Source organism: Dipodomys spectabilis, unplaced genomic scaffold, assembly GCF_019054845.1.
Source record: "Dipodomys spectabilis isolate Male_0828 unplaced genomic scaffold, ASM1905484v1 ptg000783l, whole genome shotgun sequence".
Classification (NCBI taxonomy): Eukaryota; Metazoa; Chordata; class Mammalia; order Rodentia; family Heteromyidae; genus Dipodomys; species Dipodomys spectabilis.
Genome location: NW_024871460.1, coordinates 2,085,886 through 2,107,387, shown reverse-complemented (window position 1 = coordinate 2,107,387; position 21,502 = coordinate 2,085,886). Strand labels below are relative to the sequence as shown.

The window sequence follows — 21,502 nt, the reverse complement described above, 5'->3', positions numbered from 1 at the left end:
TTACAGTTGGAAATGAAGAAACCAGTGAAAAATAAAGTGTGTGGCCACACCTATGAAGAGGAAGCCATTGTTCGCATGATTGAATCCAAGCACAAGCGGAAGAAGAAGGCCTGGTAAGGTGGGGGAATGGGAGACAGTGGAGGCTCCTGGCTGGCCTGTCAGGTGCTGTGTGCAGCTGGGGCAACGCTGCTCAGGCCCCTGCTCCAGCACTGTGAAGGAAGAAGCAGGCTTTCTGGACAAACAGCAGTGAGGAGGGGTGGGGGAGGGGAGCCATGTTTTCAGGAAGCCATGTTTCTGCCACACCTTTCAAACAGGGAAGAAAAGGGGGGGGGGGGGGTGAATTTTAGTTCTTAGGTAACAGGGTTTTTAGAAATTTGTGCTATTAAAAGAATCGTCTGAGGAACGGGGGAGTGTAGTTGTGGAGATGGGAGGGCAGGGATAGTAGAGGAAAAACGAAGGAGGAGGCAACAACAAGCAATATACTTATTACCTTGCTCATGTCATTGTAACCCCTCTGTACAGTATTTTCACAATAAAAAACTTACTAAAAATTAAAAAAATTAAAAAGAAGAAAAAAAAGAATAGTCTGAGGAATATAATAAGAACCGTGATATAAAGACATTTTTCTCCTCTTCAGATAGGCTTACCAAAAGATCTGTTCTGGATAGTTTTGTTTTGATTTTGCTTCCTTCCTGCAAGACCAGTAATTTGTTTTTCAAAGTATGATAAATGTTTTTACCCTACGGTCTTGGTAGTTAAGATTTAATTGTCAAAGAAAGTTGTTTTTTGTTTGTTTTGTTTTTGTTACCAGTATTGGGGCTTGAAGCTCTAGGCATGGGCACTGCCCCTAGCTGCTCTAGGCTGGTACTCAAGACTTGAACCACACCTCCACTTCCAGCATTTTTGGTGGTTAATTGGAGATAAGAATCTCCTGGACTTTTCTGCTCCAGCTGACTTTGAACTCTGATCCTTAGATCTCAGCCCTGAGTAGCTAGGATTACAGGATTACTAGGGCATGGCTCAGTTCTCCTATTTTTAAATTATTTCAATAGCTTCCCAAAGGTTTAACTAATATGATGGATACTGAGCAATGAGAATATTTTTTGAACTGGAGGTTTCCTGAAATCTTCCCTTCCCTTCCATTTCTTTCCCTTCCCTTCCCCCACAACCAGAGGCCCATGACTGCCTATGATTACCACGATTCTGACTTGCTGGCTTTGGCACCTTCTGAGCTCTTATCCCAGACTTGTCTCAGGAATGGAATGGCAGGTGTGACCCGCTCTCTTGGGCCTCTGATAGATAACAGTCCTTTTGATGTGAGTTTGCTGCTGCTTCACCCAGAAATTTGCTGGTCCTGACCTAAAGCTGGAATTCCCCACCCCGCCTCTGGTAGGTGTGGGCTTAGAGATAGGGCTTTGGAAACTGCAGCTATCTGGATGGTCCTTCAGTCAAGTAATACATGGTATGTATTCTAGAAGAATAATGGATCTGCAGTCTAATGGTTGGCAAGCATAGACGATGAGTACATTTTTATGTTTTGCATTTCCACTATGTAGTTGAAATGCCATATTTCTCTAGTGAATCTATCATTCTTCCCTGTGAGCATATTTTTCTCCAGCCTTTCCCTTCCACTCATTTTTTTCCTTTGCCCTTCTCTGACGAGCCAGAAATGCCCATATAGTTACTAAGAACTGTTCCTAAGTGATTGGTTTTGGCAGCACTTTCTTCATAAAGTGTGCAGTATTCTCCTAGAGGAGGAGTTGGGAAGGGCAGAGGCCCTCCTACAGGCCCCAGAGAGAGCTGAGTTTCCCATCACATTTAGATGGCTCTGCTCAACTCCACTCTTTGACTTTCTAATGCCCTTCGCCTTTTTTGAATTGTACATGCTATTTCCAGGCACTTGAAGAACACTTGTCATTTAGAAAACTTGAGTAACCCTTGTCATTTTTTCTGTCATACTTCTCTATAACTTGAGTGTCTGACACTTTGCAAATTCTCAGACTAGTAATAGCTACAGAGTGTAAGTGGAAGAAATGTAGAGGTTTTCAGAGTACCTAGTGTTTTCATTTCAAAAATGAATAGATTGCAGAAGGTAGTGAGGGAGTCTCCTAGCCCAGGGCATCTCCCTATCAGGCCACTTGGTAGGTAGCAGGTACAGCTCTGATTTCTGGGTATGAGGGATAATGAAGAGACACTGGAGACAGGAAAGACAGGGAAGTGGTGTGGAGGGCATTGAACATCGAACTTTTATTAGTTTCCTCACCTGTACAGTGGTGGTGGTAATGGTGGTTGCTGTAACTGCCTCAGAGGTATATGTGAAATTTGGATCTGGTACATGTAAAATAGGTGAAGTACCTGGCACGGTGTAAGATTCAGGACCATTATGCCATCCTCATCGTCTTCAAGTGTGACCCTACCACCATTCATCATCCTTCCCAGCATTATACTATAGACCTGGGAGAGCTAATGGAGGTGGGGGGCCAAGTGAGCCATATTAGAATTTAGGAAGTTACTCCAAAGCAATGAAAGTGACCAAGGTGAAAAGTTTGATTAGAAAGTGTTACTGTAGATTATGTTCTAGAGAATGAGCACTTACGAAGGTGCACTGATGAGAGGAATGAGTTTAGAAAGGATTTTCAGCTCATGCTAATTCTGAGGTCTCAGCAATACAACCATTAACTGTGCCAGACAGTGTAGGAGATTCTGAGCTGTCAGGCGATGCTGCTTGTGAGGTTGTGGGTGTTAGAGCTCTGAGTCAGGCCAGCTTGTTGCCATAAGAGCCACACCTCTGGAGAGGTGCACTCACCAATGGAGAGCCAGCAGGACAAGACTTTAGGTCTGGCCCAAGATGTGTTCTGCTTCCCCGGCACCTGACTCAGAGCCTGAGGTCAGCCCCAAAATGGCCTTGTGTTCACCATGTCAGTGTCAGCCGGAGGGAGACCCAGGAAGGCAGTCTAAACCACAGCCAGGAGACAGGAGGCGCCAGTGAGTACTCATGGGAACAGGGCAGGGGAGGCTGGCAGGGCCATGGGCCCAAGCACAGACGGCAGGGGTAGCAGATTAGAATTCATATCTTATTCACAATTTGCTCCAAAGGTTTCTGATTCAGCACGGGTGGTGTCATTTCCATGATCTATGCACCCGTGATAAGCAGGGTTGGCTTCTCTTTGTTTGAAAATGTCTGTGACACATGCATTTCCAGAAAGCTCCTGTCTTCCTTCTAGACTGTCCCAATTATATGTTAGAGTAGAGTCACAGTTACATTGTGTTACTGGGCACTGGGTAAACCTTCTCGAACATGCTTTAGCCCAGAGAAGTGCCTCTTCACTGGCTTGAGCTGAACAATCTTGCTGAGACTTTGCCCATACCTAACTGTGGTAGTGAGAATAATTCCCTAAAATAGATCTCTTAATCATAAGACTATTTATTATCTTATAAATAAAGCTGCCGGTGATTTCATATTCATGAGATATTCCCAATTTTACCACAGTCATTTGTTTTGCTTTTTTGTTGGTGAACAGGAACTGTGTTTTAACAGTCATATTTCAGAGCATATAAAGCAAAACTAAGCCAAACAGCAATGTGTGGCTCCACGGCAGAATGCACTTAACCACACGCCATGGAGCGTCCCAACCTGTTTCTTCACCTGTAAAGTGGAAGTGATGGAAGAATTCCTTCCTGGGTCTGAAGCAGCACATTGCTGGGCCGTGGAGGAACACAAAACACATAGGGTCATGAAGGCTGACATTGAGAGTTGCTACTGCCTAGCCACACGTGACAGTGGTCTTGGAGGATGTAGGAAGTCACTCCATAGAACTCAGGGGTGAACCTTGGAATTCTCGGGTTCCAAGAACTTACAAGACTCAGAATCATATAGTCTTGAGGTGAGACAGAGCAAGGCTCCCCTCTGCCCCATGGGACTCCCAAGGCCTGGCATCGATTGTTCTGCTGACACTCTCGTGCTTGCCCCATGTCACTGTGGAATGCATTGCCCTGGCGGTGACCTGGACCAGACTCCTGGCTCAGGACCAGCCTCTCCTTGGAGACCCGTGGGTCTGTGTCCTACCCACCGATGCTGCCAGAGCTGAGGTCTGGGTGTTGCCACAGCGCACTGGCTCACCGGGCTGTGGTGGGGATTAGGCCTAATGCTGATGCAGTGTTGTTTCTGCAGGGCAGAGCGCCTGGATTCAGTCACATGCCCTTCCTTATCCTTTATACTGGGAGGGGTGAGAACAAGGCCCCACCTAGCTCCTGCGCCGGCCTCCCTTCCAGGAAGTCTTCCCAGAACCTCATTCATGCTAGGTACAGTGTTGTTGGCCCCTCGTGGAGTATCACTTTGTCAAGGGGGAGCAGCCCCCGTGGCCCAGGGTGGCATCTGGTATACAGTCGAGCCTAGAATGTACTCCTTGGCCCTTGGCCCTGTGCATCTCTGTTTGAAGGGGGAATAAACTAAGACCACAGAGATTTAAGTCACTTGCACAGAAAGTCAGCAGCCAGGGGCTGTGAGCCTAGGTCTTTTTCACTCATGGGGCCATCCAGCTCCCTTGGGAGAACTATTTGATTCATGCCACTCTCCGCAGTCTGTCTGTCCCCTGTGTGTGCTCAGACCTCTTTGTCCAGCACAGATCTCCCAGGGCTCCATCCCATCCACATGAAGGTGGGCTACTGCTCAGCCATTCCCTCAGCCGTTCTCAGAACACCCTCGATTACTGACTAAAGCCACTGATGTCATCAGGAAGTCCTCCCCGCTCGCTCCCCACTTCCCTGTCCATGGCTTATTCACTGTCTGGCTGCTGGAGGTGGAGTTGGGAGAGGAGCTGGCAGACAGCAGGGGAGGTTGGGGGGTTGGTGGAGTGGCACACTCCTCCAACAGCCTGCTGGGAGCTGCATTTGCAGTCACGAAATCCAAAGGGTGAAGGTTGCTTTTTCTAATGTCTTGAAAGTACCTGTGTATTCTCCATAATCTCAGCTGCTTACTTTCATACTTAGAGAAATGATTCACCTCAAGACTTCAGAGTACAGAGAGACAGGCTAGGGCAGAAAATACAGATTTTTTTTTTTAACTAGTATAAAACTTCCATCAAGATTTACCTTGATGCCCAGCCAAATCATTCAAATAATGTCTATCTAGGCCTCTTTCCTATTATCACCTAACACATGTGCCTAACTTACAGGGCACAGTTTGGCATTTCAGAATGAATTATTGTTAACTAGAACATCATTCATTACATTGACAAGTGTCCATCTAATATAAAGACTCTTTGATCCAGAGATCAAAGCCAAGAACAGCTTTCTGTGTCATGTTTCACGGTTGGAGGTTCCTAGGACTCGGCCAATTAGAGTTCCCAGGAGCAACTTCCTTCTCTGGCATTTGTTGTATGTAGCTATTCCTGTGCTTTTCGGAAGCTGTCTCAGACCGCAGAACTCAGCTCAATGTTGCAGGGAACGTTGTCTGAAGCCACATTTAGATCTAGCACAGGGCCAGTCATGCTGGAGGATCAGTGAATGTGTGCATGGATACATGTATATTGGATATCTGCAAGATACAGCTACACCAGGACATTTAGAATGATGAACAAGGAACAAATGATGGTCAAGGAGACAGTGGAGAGAATGAGCATTGTAGGTGCTTGTTGTCTGTCGTCCTGTGAGATAGAGATGCTCCCTTTCACATCCAAGGAACAGAGGCGCAGATAGATAACATGAGTCACCAATGGTCTCGGCTAACGGGTAGGTGAATCCAGACTTGGGATCAGCTTGACTCCAGAAAACTGGGAGGACTTTGCTCAACTTTACCCAAATCTAGTTCATGGTGATAAGTCATGTAACTTCATCCAACCCACTGCCTTCAGAGGAGGCTGTGTCTAACCATCTGGCTGGAATCTCCCCCTTTCTAAATGAGTCACACTCTTGATTTCTTCAGCCCCAAGCCCTCAGGCAAGTCCCCAGCGGGCCCTCTCACTGAGTCTACTGGGAGGCCTGATGGCCATGCAGAGGGCCCTGGGTCAGGCAGCGTTCCTGATCCCACCACCAGCCTGTGTTTCCTACCCCTCGCCAGCACAATGAAGTCTCTCCTCTCCTCACTCCCGACATGTGCTTCATCCTCACGTGAGTGGGCACTGCTGCCACCCAGGCAGGCAAGCCACACACGCACACACACACACACACACACACAGCTCACCCCTGTGTTCTTAGTTAAGCAGCCAGAGTAAACTTGTCCAGATGTAAACCAAGCCACATCCTTTGCCTATCTCAGCAGGCTCCAGTGTCTCCTTCATATGTTTAAAATAAAACCCAGAGCCCTCCACATCCCCTGGCCTCCCCCCGAAGTACTCGCCCTCTCTCCTGATCTCCTCAGCTACATGCATTGCATCCCTTTGGGCCTCCTCAGCCTGGGCCCCTTTTGCTGCCGCAGCCCGGCCCACGGCCCACTCGCAGGCCTGTCCCCACCTCGCTTCTCCCCTCTGCTGGAGAGCAGATGCCCGCTTCCGGGCTCTCTCCCTGCCCTTGACCTTGCTTTGTCCTAATGCAGCGCTTTAGGCAACCAACTTAGAGCCGTTTTAAGGGGCTACTTAGTGACTGCTTGTCTTTCCCATTTTTTAAAAGAAGCCCAGAAAGTAAGTAATGCTTGAGCATTGCTTGAATCCCCAGCCCCTGGACAAGGCCACGTGAGTAGATACTCGGTGAATAAATAAGTGAGCGGGATGTCACTCTGTTTCTAGTACATCCTCAAGCACTTTGTTTCAAGGCTTACTGTGACTAAGCAGGCTGGTGTGGTTTTCTTCTTCCTCACAGTTGCCCCAAAATCGGCTGTAGCCACACTGACATAAGAATGTCCGATCTCATCCAGGATGAAGCACTGCGAAGAGCAATTGAAGGTCATAATAAGAAAAGATGTCGTCAGCCCGTGTAGAGAAAAGCCAGCAGCCCCCAGGGCAGCCAGCAGCCTACCTCTGACCCTAGCCATCTGTGAGAGGGATGTGTGCCAGGCCCTGAAGGCCCAGCTGCACAGCATACTTCGTTTGGGTGAAACTTGATGGTTGTGAAGTGTGATCGAAAGCACTTTTTTTAGGGGACACAATACAAATGCAAGCACATTACACGGTTTTTTAAATGTTCGATAATTTTAAATAAAACATTGATTACCTATATAGTGTGTCCTGTCTGTGTATCCCACGATGCATAAGTTAATGGTTCCAAAAGGCAAAGAGTGTCCTGTTTCTTGAACTTACTGCTGTTTTAACTGAAGAATGTCTTTCAGGTGATATTTGGAATGATATGAGAGACACACCCCCAACTACAAAGCATTTTCTATAAGAACAGTAAATGACAGCATTCAGTTTTGAAGTAAAATAAGTTTAGTCTCTGATAATTGAGACTTGTAAATATTTAGATGCTTTCATTTGTCATGTCTTTGTGAATGGTGTAGAATGTTCCAGAAACATATTTCTCAGGGCAACAATAAATGATGACCATAATGGAAGCCTGATTGCAGCACTCGCATTGATTGCAGGACAGAGTATCATCCGAAGCAACTACATCCTGCTCCACTCGGCCCTCCCTGCTGGATGTCTGCAGGCGCCTCAGCTGCTGGGGCTTGAAGTCTTCAGCTACAAAGCAAAGCTGTTGAGATGCAGTCCTAGCCATTGCCCTGAGACATGTGTACTAGAACCAGAAGACTCCTAAAGCAAATGTCCTGTACAGCCAGTGGGGTGCACTCCTGGCATCATAGCACTTGGGAAGCTAGACAGGAGGTTGGAGGGTTTGAGGTTAGCCTGACCTGCCTAACAAATTTGAGCGGCCTTGGCTACACAGTAAGACCTTGTCTCAAAAACAAAAAGTAGCTGGGTGCTAGTGGCTCAAGCCTGTAATCCTAGCTACTCAGAAGGCTGAGATCCGAGGATCATGGTTCAGAGCCAGCCGGGGCAGGAAAATTCGTGAGACTTTTATCTCCAATTAACCCCGAGAAAACCAGAAGCAGAGCTGAGACTCAAATTGGTAGAGTGGTAACCTTGAGCAAAAGAGCTCAGGGACAGCACTCAGGCCCTGAGTTCAAGCCCCATAAGAAAAAAATAATAACAAAAAACAGTGAGAGTACTAACCTGTTATTTTAATAACGAACACTTACTGAGTACTTACAATATACCAAGTTCTAATTCTTTATGCATATATTAACTCCTACAGTCTTTTCTGCCTAGTGAGAGAGTACAGTTATTGCTTCCATTTTATAGCTAAGGAAAGAGAGGCAGAGATACAAAGTCACCTGGGGAAAGTCCTAGAGAAATGGATGAGCTGAGAGGGCCATGGGTGGCCTGGTCCAGGGTCTTCATGCTTAATCCTAGGCTTTCCTCCTTCTGATTTAGAGAATCTAAAAATGTAGTCAATGCCCATGGCTAAGAACTAAAGGTTAGACAGACACCAGTGGCTCACACCTGCAATCCTAGCCTCTTGGGAGGCTGAGATCTGGAAGATTGAGATTTGAAGCCAGCCCTGGAGAAGTCTTCAAGTCTATCTGTAATTAACCAGCAAAATTCCACACTGAAGGTATGGCTCAAGTGGTAGAGTGCCAGCCAAGCAAGTAAGTCAAACAAGAGTCAGATTCTGAGTTCAAGCCCCAGTACTGTTGCACACACAGTTTTATAAATAAGTATATGTAGAAATAAGTCTAATTAAAATGCAGGAAATAGTCATGGCATCTACTAATCAGTAAAGGCCATGAAACACTGACATATTTGAGTTTAAGAGCAGAGTCTAAAATGGTAGAAGTAATCTTGAAAACATTTTCCTGGAATCCAGAAAGTAGTTTGACATTCAGTTGCCTACAGAGTGACTGAATTTCCTAATATGCTTTATCTGAATCAGCTTTCCTGAGGAAATGATTATGTTTAAGCCAGAACAAACATACTTTTCATGGAATGTGGTTCTTTTGTGCAATACTGTTTCCTAAACAGATAGGGACAAGCTTCAGAATGCTTGCCCAAGAAGCAAATTGCGTTTCCCCAATTCTTCCTAAAGAGTACCTAGAATGTTGCTATATATAACATTTATTATCTGTTAGAAATATGAAAAAATACCATTCCACCAAGAGAAACGTTTGGTATTGTAACCTATGAGGTTTTTTATTCCTTCTTTAATTTTCAAAAACTCTCTTTGATAAATTTGTCTAGCTACTTAAGGAATTTGACATTTTATAGAAAGTTTGTTTTTATCTTTTAAGACTTTTTTACTTGCTTGTCATCAATCTGACATCAATTTCTGTTACAGAAGTTTGAAAAAAATTTAAGTAGATGAATTCATATTTTGCTAGGCATGAGAGCACATATTTGTAATCCCAGCACTCAGAAAGCTGAGGAAAGAGGATGGTTTTTGTTTAGTTTGAGATCAGTCCGAACAATGTGATGAGAACTGTCTTTAAAAAAAAAAGAAAAAGCCAATTACTCTTAATTACAAATCCAACATATAAGACAGCTTAAAAGAGAAGTCGAAGTTCCTTTTTCCTTTTTCATAGTGCAGCTCCAGTTCTACTTGCCAAGACCCCAACGCCCTGGGAGTGACATTTAAAAACTATATACTATAAGTCGGGCACCAATGGCTCACACTTACAATCTAGTGACTCAGGAGGCTCAGATCTGAGAATCCTGGTTCAAAGCCAGCTCAGACAGGAAAGTTCATTAGACCCTCATCACCAATAAACAGGAAATAGAACTGTGATTCAAGTGGTAGAGCACCAGCCTTGAGAAAAAGCTAAGGGACAGTGCCCTGAGTTCAAGCCCCAGTACCAGCGCACGCACGCACACACACACATACACACACACACAATTGTGTAGGTGTGGCATTTTAAAAGAACTGATAGTAGCTCAATAAAGAAACCTGACCTGGTAAGTTTTCAACATTACCAGGAATGCCAAAAGGTCGGGTAAGTTCTCTCCCCTTCCAGAGGACTTCACACAGGGAAGATCCAGCTGCAACACTCAAGTGGCAAAGGCAGCTCCAGCCTTAGGCTCCTCAACAAGATCAGAGGGATCGCAGGACTTAGGGAAAACTGGCAGGCACTGCCAACTGATGTATCACCTAAGCCCATCTTCCCTATGGCTTCGAAAGTAGTTACTGCTCCATTTTACAGACGAGAAATCCAAGGCTCTGCCAGCTCCCTTTGCCCCAGGTCACATGCTTGTGCGTGCTCCAGCCCATGTAGGAACAGAGCAGCAAGCTTGCAGGCATTGGGCCTCTGCATACTTAGCCTGTGCGCCTGCAGATTGTTCTCTGTCCACCCATCCAGACCCAGCTGGCCTCCTAATCTAATCTCACCCCCCTATTAATCTGCAGTACCGATTAGGTAATTCCTTATCCTGGCCGGAAAAACCTTCCTTTCCTGCAGAATGAATGGAGTTCAGGAGTCAGCCACAGACCGGCCCCTCTTCCCATCTTTCCAGAACTCCGTTCTTCCCAACACTACTGCTCACACCTCTCTTTACAGAATGGCTTCTTCCAAGCGGGGAGCTAAGTCTCAGGACTGACCTTGTTAAGTCACTCCAATGCTCCAGCCCTCGGAAACTAAAAGATTTGGACATATCCTTAAGGATTTCAGAGCTCAACGATTCTGTGCTATATTTTCAATATAGAAAGAATATGGCTGTTTTGAAGGTAAACCAACATAGATGTTAGTGTGTATTTGAACCAAACATTTACTTTCAATCTTTAACCAGAGTCAGTTAATATTTTAAGACCTACTATGTGCCATTTTTGTTAATTTCATATGGCACAAAAATTCTGCCTCCAAAGGGCTTGTCTAGTTGAAGCAGACATATTTTAAGAATTAAATTGCAAGCAGGAGATATTGTTCAGTGAGGCCCTAGATTCGATCCCCAGCATTGGGGGGAAAAGAAATAAAAATGAAATTCTATGAGGTTATATGAATACCATATGTAGGGAACTATAGCACAGATTTTTAAATTATAAAGGAAGTATTCAACAACACATGTTCCTGCAAACACTTGGGTATAAATGATCAAAACACCATGGTTTCCAGATGTCAAGCTGATGAATGGGTAAACTCAATGTCGTGAATCTGTGCAGTGGAATACTACTTGGTAATATAAAACAGTGTGTGCATTACACATTGTGTAGTGAGGAGGTAACCTAAGATGTCAGGCATCTCCTATCAGATTTCAAGGACAGGACGCATGAACCTTAGTCACTATGATGTACACTGGGTCTCTGGAACGTATTCCTCACATAACATGGTCTCCCGTGGCCCTGGTCACCAGGCCCACTCTGCCGTGAGTGGGAAGGAAGTGCTTATCCATGCATGCTCCAGTGTGGTTGAATATTATGCTACCTGAGAGAAGCCACCTGAGAAGATCACATAAGATGTGACCTGTCCAGAAAAGATACATCTACAAGGACAAAACAGCCTGGGTGGGAGAAGAGGAAGGAGGGGGAGAGGGGGAAGGAGGGGAAAGAGATTGTTAAATGAATGTTATGGTGACAGTCACACAACTTTAACTCAATCCCATTAAACCCCGCACTGAGAAAAGGTATGTTTTATAGCATATAAATGACCCAGCAAGTGAGGGCTGTTTTTATAGGATAAGGAGGGGAGCACTTCCCCTGGTCACTGAAGGGCAGAGCCACAAGAGTCCTCCTAGGCTCAAAGTCAGCTGGTAACCAAATCCCTATCATTCTTCCCAGGAGAGTTTCTCAACCCTTATCTTAAAGATTATGGCAAAGTAAGAATTCTATTCAAGTCTCAGGAAATCCAGGATCTAAAAAAAAAAAACAGCAATTAGTGGGGTGGGGGCGGCCAGGCAGGAGTGGAAAGCTAGGGGTTAATGAGAGGCTAAGATTAAATAGTAACTGATTTGGGCTGGGAAGGTGGCTCAGTGCTTGCCTTGCATGCATGAGGCCCTGGGTTCGGTTCCTCAGCACCACGTAAGCAGAAAAAGCCAGAAGCGGTACTGTGGCTCAAGTGGTAGAGCACTAGCCTTGAGCTGAGGAGCTGAGGGACAGCACCCAGGCCCAGAGTTCAGGCCCCACAACTAACTAACTAACTAAATAGTAACTGATAAAGACGAATATACTGTTACCTGTGTCTGCTTCTTTAGCACCTACCTGAAGTCCTTTTGCCTGTTTGTGATCACTAATAGTTATAAGTAGTTCTAATTAGCTACTTTTATTTTTTTAAACAGAATGGCTTGAAAACCTGACCAGTCGCGCTCTTGGCTGACGTGGCTGCAAGCCTGCCAACTGCCCCTGCAAGCCTCCTCTGTTGTCAATTCTAAGATGCCAGAATGACCCAACATCTCACGATCACACATTTTTTTTTAATGATCAAATACAGAATTGGTTTAAATACACACTCACAATTATGCAAAGAAGCATCTCAAGGATTCTCTGTGACGAATGTAAACAGGACAAAGCAGCAGTGCAGTGTTGGGAGGGAGCTTGGGCATGCTTCTGGGATGCCTGCTAACAGTGGTCCTGCAGAGGCAGGGAGGAGGCTGGGCTGTCAGGCTCCACGAGGCCTGGCTGGGAGGTGAGGCTTGAGGCCTGGCTGGGAGGTGAGGCACGAGGCCTGGCTGGGGGGTGAGGCACGAGGCCTGGCTGAGAGGTGAGGCTGGAGGCCTGGCTGGGAGGTGAGGCTCGAGGCCTGGCTGGGAGGTGAGGCTCGAGGCCTGGCTGGGGGGTGAGGCAGGAGGCCTGGCTGGGAGGTGAGGCAGGAGGCCTGGCTGGGGGGTGAGGCAGGAGGCCTGGCTGAGAGGTGAGGCTGGAGGCCTGGCTGGGAGGTGAGGCTCGAGGCCTGGCTGGGAGGTGAGGCACGAGGCCTGGCTGGGAGGTGAGACACGAGGCCTGGCTGGGGGGTGAGGCAGGAGGCCTGGCTGGGGGGTGAGGCAGGAGGCCTGGCTGGGAGGTGAGGCTCGAGGCCTGGCTGGGAGGTGAGGCAGGAGGCCTGGCTGAGAGGTGAGGCTGGAGGCCTGGCTGGGAGGTGAGGCTCGCTATTATTGCCACCAGGGTGCCCAAGGAAGGCAGAGATGCTGATTAGGCCAGGAAACTGCAAAAGTAGGCTGGGAATGATGAAATAGCAATATTGGGCTGAAAAAAAAATAGGATTTTGTTTTGCCCACAGAGAGAAAAACACTGATTTTGTACAAAATAAGGAACAGTTAGGAATATGCTACAAAGCAATTAAGAATAAGTGCCATGTAAGGATCAATTACAAGGTTATTAATACCCAGAAGAAGAGGTTAACCATTCACACCCAAGCACACGGGCTGGGGTACAGGGACCTGCCAGTGTAACCCCAGGGGACTGTAGGTAACATTTGGACCCTGTCCTGAAATTAAAAATAAATCGAACATAGCAGCTAGTTTCCATCTGGCTATTACAGTATTGGCCCTTCTGCTTTTAACAGCAAGCCCCAGGTGAGAATCATAGTGGCTTTTGGACATTGGAAAACAGGCAATACAGGACACAAATCAGTTCCTAGCTCAGGAGGATGAGGCGGGAAGATCATGAGTTCCAGGTCAGCCTGGGTTCGGTAGTAAGCGCCTGCCTCAAAAAGAGATTTCCAACCATCCATCAGACAGTGAAGCTTCATTCACAATGTAACATTTGTACCGGTGTCTCAAGAAAAGAAAGTCAATTTTCCCAGACTCCAACCTTTCTCCCATCAGATTTGTCACATGTACTTCTGTCCTGCGTTTTTGCTGAATTTATGTGTGTTCGCGTGTGCATGTGTTCATGATCCTGGGGCTTGAGCTCAGGGCCTGGGCACTGTCCTGAGCTTTTGTGCTGAAGGCTAGTGTTCTACCTCTTTGAGCCACAGCTCCACTTCCAGCTTTTTTGGTAGTTAATTGGAAATAGTCTTTCCTCCCCAGCTGGCTCGAAACCACAATCCTCAGATGTCAGCCTTGGGAATAGGTAGGGTTATAGGCATGAGCTACCAGCACATGTCTCTCTTGCTTAATTTTTTGGGTGACTTCAACCAGCATTGGGGCTTGAACCCAGAACCTCTAGCTCTCTCTTTGCTTTTTTGCTCGTGTTTTATATGCTCTACCACTTGAGCCATTTCTCCAGCTCCAGTTTTTTGCTGCTTAACTGGAGAAAAGAGTCTCATAGACTTATCTGCCCAGACTGGCTTTGAGCCTTCATTCTCAGATCTCAGCCTCTTCAGTAGCTAAGATTATAAACATGAGCCACTGGTACCTAGCCCAACTCACTTTAAAAATTTAGCCTCTCCTAAACAACACAAACTCATCAGCATGCATTTAGGAACACTAAAAATCAATATGCAATATTAAAAGTTCAGAAAGCACCTAACATCATCCTGGTTAGGCTACTGGGGTTGGAGCTTGTGCAGTGGAGGCCAAACCGTCCTCATTCACTAAGTCTCTAAGAACTTCCTCCAGGCACTGCCCAGCACTAAAATCAAGAAGTCCCTTGAACCAGGTAGTGGTACATGTCTGAAATCTCAGCACTCAAGAGTAAAGTCAAAGGGATTGCAAGTTTGAGGCCCATGAGGGCTATATAATGAATTGGAGGCCAGCCTGAGGTTTAAAACAAGATGTTTTCAGAAAATGAAGGGGAGGAGGGTGGGCGTGGGGGAGGGGGGGGCGGAGGATGGGAAGGGATGGGAAGGGGAAACAAAGGAGGAGGCAACAATGCTTGATAAAAAATATACTCATTAGGGGCTGGGAAGGTAGCTCAGTGATACAGCGCTTGCCTTGCATGCATGAGGCCCTCAGCACATAAGCAAAAAGAAAAAAGCCAGAAGTGGTGCTGTGGTTCAAGTGGTAGAGTGCTAGCCTTGAGCTGAAGAGCTGAGGGACAGCACCCAGGCCCGCAGTTCAGGCCCCAAGACCAGAACCAAAAAAAAAAAAAAAAAAGAAAGAAATATACTCATTACCTTGCTCATGTAATTGTAACCCCTCTGTACGGCATTTTCACAATAAAAAATAAAATAAATAAAAATTTAAAAAATGAAGAGAAGGGACATTTGAGCTGGGAGATGGTTCATATCTATAATCCTTTCTGCCCAGGGGTTCTGAGATCTGCAGATTATGGTTCAAAGCCTTTTGGGGCAGACAAAGCCAATCAACCAGCAAAAAGTGGAGCTGTGGTCTAAGTGGTAAAGCACTAGCATTGGGCGAAAAAGCCAAGTAAGAATGTGTGGCCTTGAGTTCAAGCCCCAGTACCCCCCCCCACACACACACACACATGTCCCTTGAGAAAGAACAGACCCAAGAGTGGCTTGCACTGATCTATGGATCCATGAGAAGGATAAGCACATGACTTCCTGAGGCTCCAGGGCCATCTGCCATGGGCCATGCTCCCTGAGATCACTCAGACATACCTGTCACCCACCCCAGCCTCCATATGCCTCACTGAAGCAGGTGATGGCCCCCTGCCAGTTGTGGGCGCGTTGGAAGGGGAAGCCAGCGCTTGACACCCTGGAATACTTGCAATCTACACATCCATCTTCTCGTGGGTCTATGTTTGCCTTTGAGGCAATGTATGTCTCAAACCCAGCTATGACCTAGCCAAAGAAAACAAGCTTGACAGTGTACTGGAGTTAACCGTGAGCCGACAGCTGGCTGTGGTTTATGATTCACCCAAATGGACATGGAAACCAGGCATACCTCGAGAGACTGCCACCGAGGATGCGCATCAAGTCACCAAGGGGGACTGGGCGGAGCTGCTCCCTGTGCATGATGGGATTGCAACAGGATTTTAGCTCAGCTCTCAGCTCTGCAAGATGCTTGCCGTGGCAGCCAGGGGGAGGTTCTGGAAGTCAAGCATCCTTCAGCATTTCTTCCAGAAGATTTCAAGTGCCAGTTTCACTCTTGCGTATTAAGGGTGGCCTGAAGCGGCCATCTTCTCTACACCTCAGTCCCTTCACTATGGACAGGGAGGTTGAGCTCTTCATGCCTCACCTCCTAGAGCAGAATCTGGATGAAATGAGACAAAAAGAAAGAGAGAGAGAGAGAGAGAAAACACTGTGGGACACAGTGGAGGCCTCTGTGAAAAGACCCCAGTGCTAATAGGCTAGGGTCTGGCAGTGAGCTGCAACACATCAATCCCTGACCTGTTGCCACTCACTGCAGGTGTAGTCCCATTGCAGGGAATGTGAATGTGTGGTGACGATTACATAATTTCATCAAGTACTAACCAGGTACTTGGGGATGGGGAGGGAGCGATCGAGACTGAGATGGGGTAATATATGCACTCCACACCATTCAAATGATTTCCCTCAAAGGTGCATGTGTCAGAGTCTGTGCACCCAGGGTTGTGATATTGCCAAGCGGTGCATCTTTAAGAGGTGGAGCCTTAGGGCCTGACATGGTGGAACACGCCTATAATCCCAGCCCTTGGGAGGCTGAGGCAGGAAGATCTTGAGTTAAAGCAAGCTGGGGCTAGTAGTAAGATTCTGTCTCCATAAAAAGTAGTGGGTGGGGCCTGGATCCTAGAGGGAGGTCTTTAGGTGAAATGAGGTTATCCTTGAAAGGCATTGTGGGCCCCTCACCCCTCTCTGGTTTGAATATGTGAATGTTTTAAAACACACAGGTGCTCTACAGCCCACAGGGAAAGACAGCCAAGGGAAGAGGGCTCTCAACAGCGCCTGCACCACTCTCAGCCACTAACTGTGAGCCAAATCTCTTTTTCTTCTAAAGTTAGCCCACCTTCGGCATTTGATTATATAAAGGAAAACTAATGCACAGGGTAATTATTTTTCTAACACACATCTTTACAATTGAGTTGGTCTTCTTCAAGATCATTACAGAGGGTGAAATTATATTTCCAGATGGATACAAGGCTTGAGCTGGGCAATGAAAAGGGGACCAGTGTGGACTGGTGAAAGAGATGCAAAGATGTCCTCCCAGATGACCAGCATAAGCAAAGGCCCAGAGGCTGGACCTTGGAAGAGCAAGATGAAGAATCTAGTGAAGATCAGACAAAGGAGAACACAAGCTCCTATTGGAGACTCAGCCAGACAGAGGGGCTCAAGGATGCCAGGCCAGTATTCGAGGCCTGTAGGAATTACTAGAAAGGTTAGTGCTTGCTTCATTTAAAAATCAATGAAGGGGGCTGGGAAGGTGGCTCAGTGGTAGAGCACTTGCCTTGCATGCTCGAGGCCCTGGGTTCGATTCCTCAGCACCACATAAGAAAAAAGCCGGAAGTGGCGCTGTGGCTCAAGTGGTAGAGCGCTAGCCTTGAGCTGAAGAGCTGAGGGACAGCGCTCAGGCCCAGAGTTCAGGCCCCACGACCGGAACCAAAAAAAAAAACAAAAAAATCAATGAAGGGACAGGGGTGTAGCTTAAATGGTAGAACAAGCAAGCTGAGGCCTATAAACCCAATACTGCAAGGAAACAAAATGAACAGATAAACCACAATAATGATGAAAACACTAGAGCTAAGCATGAATGGCACTCCTATAATCTAGGAAGGAGGAGGGAGAGACAGGAGGATGATGAGTTTGAGGCCAGCTGGGGCAAAGTTAGTATGACCCTCTCTCAAAAACAAAACAAAAATGGGGCTGGGAAGCTGGCTCAGTGGTAGAGTGCTTGCCTTGAAAGTATGAGACCCTGGGTTCTATTCCTCAGCACCACATAAGCAGAAAAAGTGTGGCACTGTGGCTCAAGTGGTAGAATGCTAGCCTTGATCTGAAGAGCTGAGGGACAGTTCCCAGGCCCAGAGTTCAGACCCCCACAACCGACAGAAGAAGAAGAAGAAGGAGAAGGAGAAGGAGAAGGAGAAGGAAGAAGAAGAAGAAGAAGAAAGAAGAAGAAGAAGATGACAAAGGGACTTGGGATGTAGCTCAAGTGGTAGACTGGTAAGTGGGAGGCTATGGATGGTTCAATCCCTAGGACTGCAGAAAAGGAAGGGAATGGAAGGGAAGGGAAGGGGAAATAAAAGAAAAGGTAAAATTTCCAAACTGTAAAGGCATACTGAGTATGGCCGAAAGCAAAGCTGTAGAATGATTTGGTCCTTTTCTTTATCAAGGAAGCAAGGAAGCTCCAGGGAGAGCGTCTGTGCTGTGGTAGATGGTGGAGCTTACATCTGTAGCATGCAAGAAAATCAGTCTCTCTCCTTATAGGTGGGTGAGCCAAGAGGTACTGCCGCAGGAGCGAGCTGCAGATGTGCTCTTTCGAGGCTTTATCTGCTGTCACCTTATCTGGACAGCTCATTTCCCCAACAACTACCAAGACACAACAGGGTTTAAGGACTGGCATGGTGGGCTAGAGTGTCTCCGGAGTTCTGAGGTGGGCCTGGGATTTGGAGCAAAGTCTCTGACCTCTCCCTGCCTAGCTCCTACCAGCTGGAGGGTGAGACTGCACAGGCCCAATCACTACACCATGTCCTTATAATTTCTCAGTGGCATGAGCAAGAACTTGGGGTGGTGTTAAGAGTGGACTTCTTGGGAGAAAGCAGGTTTTCTGTCCCCTTGGCTGTCCCCTTTGACTCTCCTGAACTTTTGAGGCCTAGTGTCTAACTCAGGAGGGATCAGACCTTACCGGGCATCCTGAGGCTAACCTGAAAAACACCCCACACATGTATGGAAAAGTATCTCCTCATTTCCAGAAGATGCCCCAAATATCTACATCCTACATCTACATCCTACATCTGTGAGCTAGAAGTTTATTCTAATAAATCAATCCAAGCCACCACTTGGGGGTTGCTCTTAGCCTAGATGGGGTGGGAAATTGACTCCAGTTCTCCCTGAAGATGCTGCTGGCCTTGGTCTGGCCCCATCCCCTCTCTCTTCTGTCCCGAGCAGCCAATGCCTTGCCTCAGTACTCTGAATTTAAAGCCCTGCACCCTTGTGGCCCCTTTGGTGATGATCGTCTAGTGGAGCTGTCCCCATGCTTTCAGCCCCCCTTTCCACCTGGCCTCCGTGTACCCCACATCTCCATCAGTCACTGCTAGATCCCACATCCTCTCATCTCCACGTGACACTTCACGCAGGGGGTCCTAGACTTCCCTCGCCATGCAGGCAGGGATGCCACATGGACAGGGGGCCATCAATGTTTGCTAAGAGAACCCACAAGAGCAGGAAGATGTCTCTTAGCCCTGGGCACCCTCCTGCCCAGCCTTCCCTGTGTCTGTGGTGACTACCCTCTCCAAGTCCAGGGAGAAGCTTAGCCATTCAGGGTTGCACACTTCTAAGGAGGCATTTGGAAGAGGAAAAGAGGCTTCTGTAGCATAGGTGGAAAAGAGTGAATCTTTGTTCACTAGGGAAGAGAGGGTGGGAGGGGATCTCCTCATGGAGGGGTAAGGATGATCCAGTCCACAGATCTGTCAAGCCAATCACCAGGTGACATGAATGAAATCACCAAGATCAAGAATGAACCTGTCTTCCATTCGTTTCCAGAAGGTCTCTACAGTTAGTGAAAATGCAAGCAAAAGCACAAGAAAAACCTCGTGAGGGCCAGGAATGACAGCATATGCTTGCAATACTCAGAAGGTGGGTGCTCACGGCCTGAAACCAGCCCCGGCAAAAGCCCAAGACCCTGTCTGAACAACAAGCGCCATCCAAAGAACCAGGACATGGCTCGAGAGGCAGGAGAGCTGGCCTAGCAAGTCTGAGGCCGTGAGTTTATTCCCAGTGAAACAAAAAGAAGAAAAGAGAAGAGAAAAGTCGAGTAAGAATGACAGAGAAAGTTGGCTGGCAGGCATTGCTCCGTGAGCTGAGGAGTCAACAACACGAGCAGATTCCCCTTGGTTTGCCACGGGTCACATTGAGCACACACCTCACCTAGTGACACGCCTAGCTTGGCCTGGCCTGCCTTAAGGGTGCTCAGGTCCCTTCCGTGGATGGCTCTGCAGTTAGGAAACCTCTTCTATCACAAGGCCTGACTTAGAGTGAAGTGCAGAGTTGCTGACATAATATATTAGGTATAGGGTGCTGGCTTTTCCCTGGCGATCTTGGGGTGGAGTAGGAGCTACCCAGAATCACCGAGGACACGAGACTGGGACAAAAAAAGCAGGAATTGAGCCAGGCACCAATGGCTCATGCCTATAATCCTAGTTACTCAGGAGGCTGAGATCTGAGGATCACCGTTTGATGCCATCTCAGGCAGAAAAAAATGTCTGTATGATTCTAGCTCTAATGAACCACCCAAAAGCCAGAAGTAAATCTGTAGCTCAAATGATAGAGCTCTAGCTGTGAGCAAAAAAATCTCAGGGACAATGCTCAAGCCCAGAGTTCAAGCCCCAGGACTAGCAACCCCCTGCCGACCTCTCCCCTCCCTGCCCCCCACCCTTGCTAAAAAAGCAATCATTGAAAAATTGAAGTGTAGCCTTCACTGATTGCATATCACTTGTACAACATTGTCAAGAAATTCTCTCTTAGTGGACCCATGAAGCCCAGGACTGTCTGTATTTGACTCTACCTCTGCTGGACACTGACCAAGGCCCAGGCTATGGCAGGGATCCTGTCCTTGGAGGCCTCGCACGCTAGTGGGAAGCTGAGCCTCGTCTTACCGAAGGCCCAGAAAGATTATTTCCAGGGCCTGACACAGTTCACAGAGATGCCATCTTTCTTGCTCTGCTGGGGAAAGGCAATGACGGCTATGGGACCTCAAACTGGTTCCTGGGGGGTGTGTTCCTGTTGTTCAGACTAGATAATGGGGCTCTAACCAGAACAGCGAAGAGCCAAGACAGAATGAGAACCTCAGCCCTCGTGGCCCCAGGACCCAGGTGCTCATTTCCCAACAACCAGGAGCTTTCCTGTTAAAAGTGCCAGCTCCTCACGACTCCTTGAATGGGGACCAGAGCAGCTGTTTGAGTCTCTATTGCAGTCACATTGCCCAACCAGCTCAGTCACTACGCAGAACCAACCCACCTCCCGAACGCAAATCCCCACCTCAGGAACCAGTTCCAGGGAAACTGACACCAAGACAAACCCATCTCACCACTGCTACTGACCCATCAGGGAGGCCACAGGAGGTTATGGGCTAGCCTGGGAACCACTGTGCTGGCCATCATGCACCCAAGGGAATGCATCCCAAAGATCGCTTCCTGATGGCTCTCTAGGCCACCGCTGCCCCTGGAAGAGTGGGACCTCAGGATTTCCTGGCTGGAAAAGTTTTCTACCTTTTTGACATTTCTATCTGGTTCATGACAGCCGTTCTCTTTGGAAGTTCCTTCGGGGATGGGTCCCCATTTCCTCTCTCTTTTTCCTCCCTGGAGCTGTGTTCTTGCCAGGAAAGAAAGCTGCAAGGGAACAGAAGCATCTGGTTTCCCTATTAAGCCTGCCACCCACATGTTGGGGCAGCCAGGGGAAAGTATTCAAATAAGGACAACGGAAATACACTCACACAGCGCCAGCCGTTTCAACCAAGTTATTTAAAGGCAACCAAAACAAAGGGTGCTCCTTGCCTCCGGTTATTAAACCTTTGGACTATTAAGAATGAGCATATCGGAGCCAGGTGCTGGTGGCACACGCCTGAAATCCTAGCTGCTCAGAAGACTAAGATCGGAGGATCATGGTTCAAATACAGCC

At 47.3% G+C, this 21,502-nt stretch overlaps 1 protein-coding gene across 3 annotated transcripts in view; it reads left to right on the top strand.

Annotated features, from left to right (window-relative positions):
- Positions 1-7,151, top strand: part of Nsmce2 (NSE2 (MMS21) homolog, SMC5-SMC6 complex SUMO ligase) — a 213,449-nt gene extending 206,298 nt beyond the window's left edge. For 2 of the 3 annotated variants that reach the window (XM_042673123.1, XM_042673121.1), the window contains 2 exons: positions 7-113; positions 6,851-7,151. In XM_042673123.1, coding sequence (XP_042529057.1) covers positions 7-113; positions 6,851-7,037 — 294 coding nt within the window. In that variant the 3' untranslated portion in view covers positions 7,038-7,151. Of the gene's footprint in view, positions 1-6; positions 114-6,795 lie in introns of all 3 variants that reach the window. The other variant, XM_042673122.1, reaches the window with a different exon arrangement.
- Positions 7,152-21,502: the final 14,351 nt, after the last annotated feature.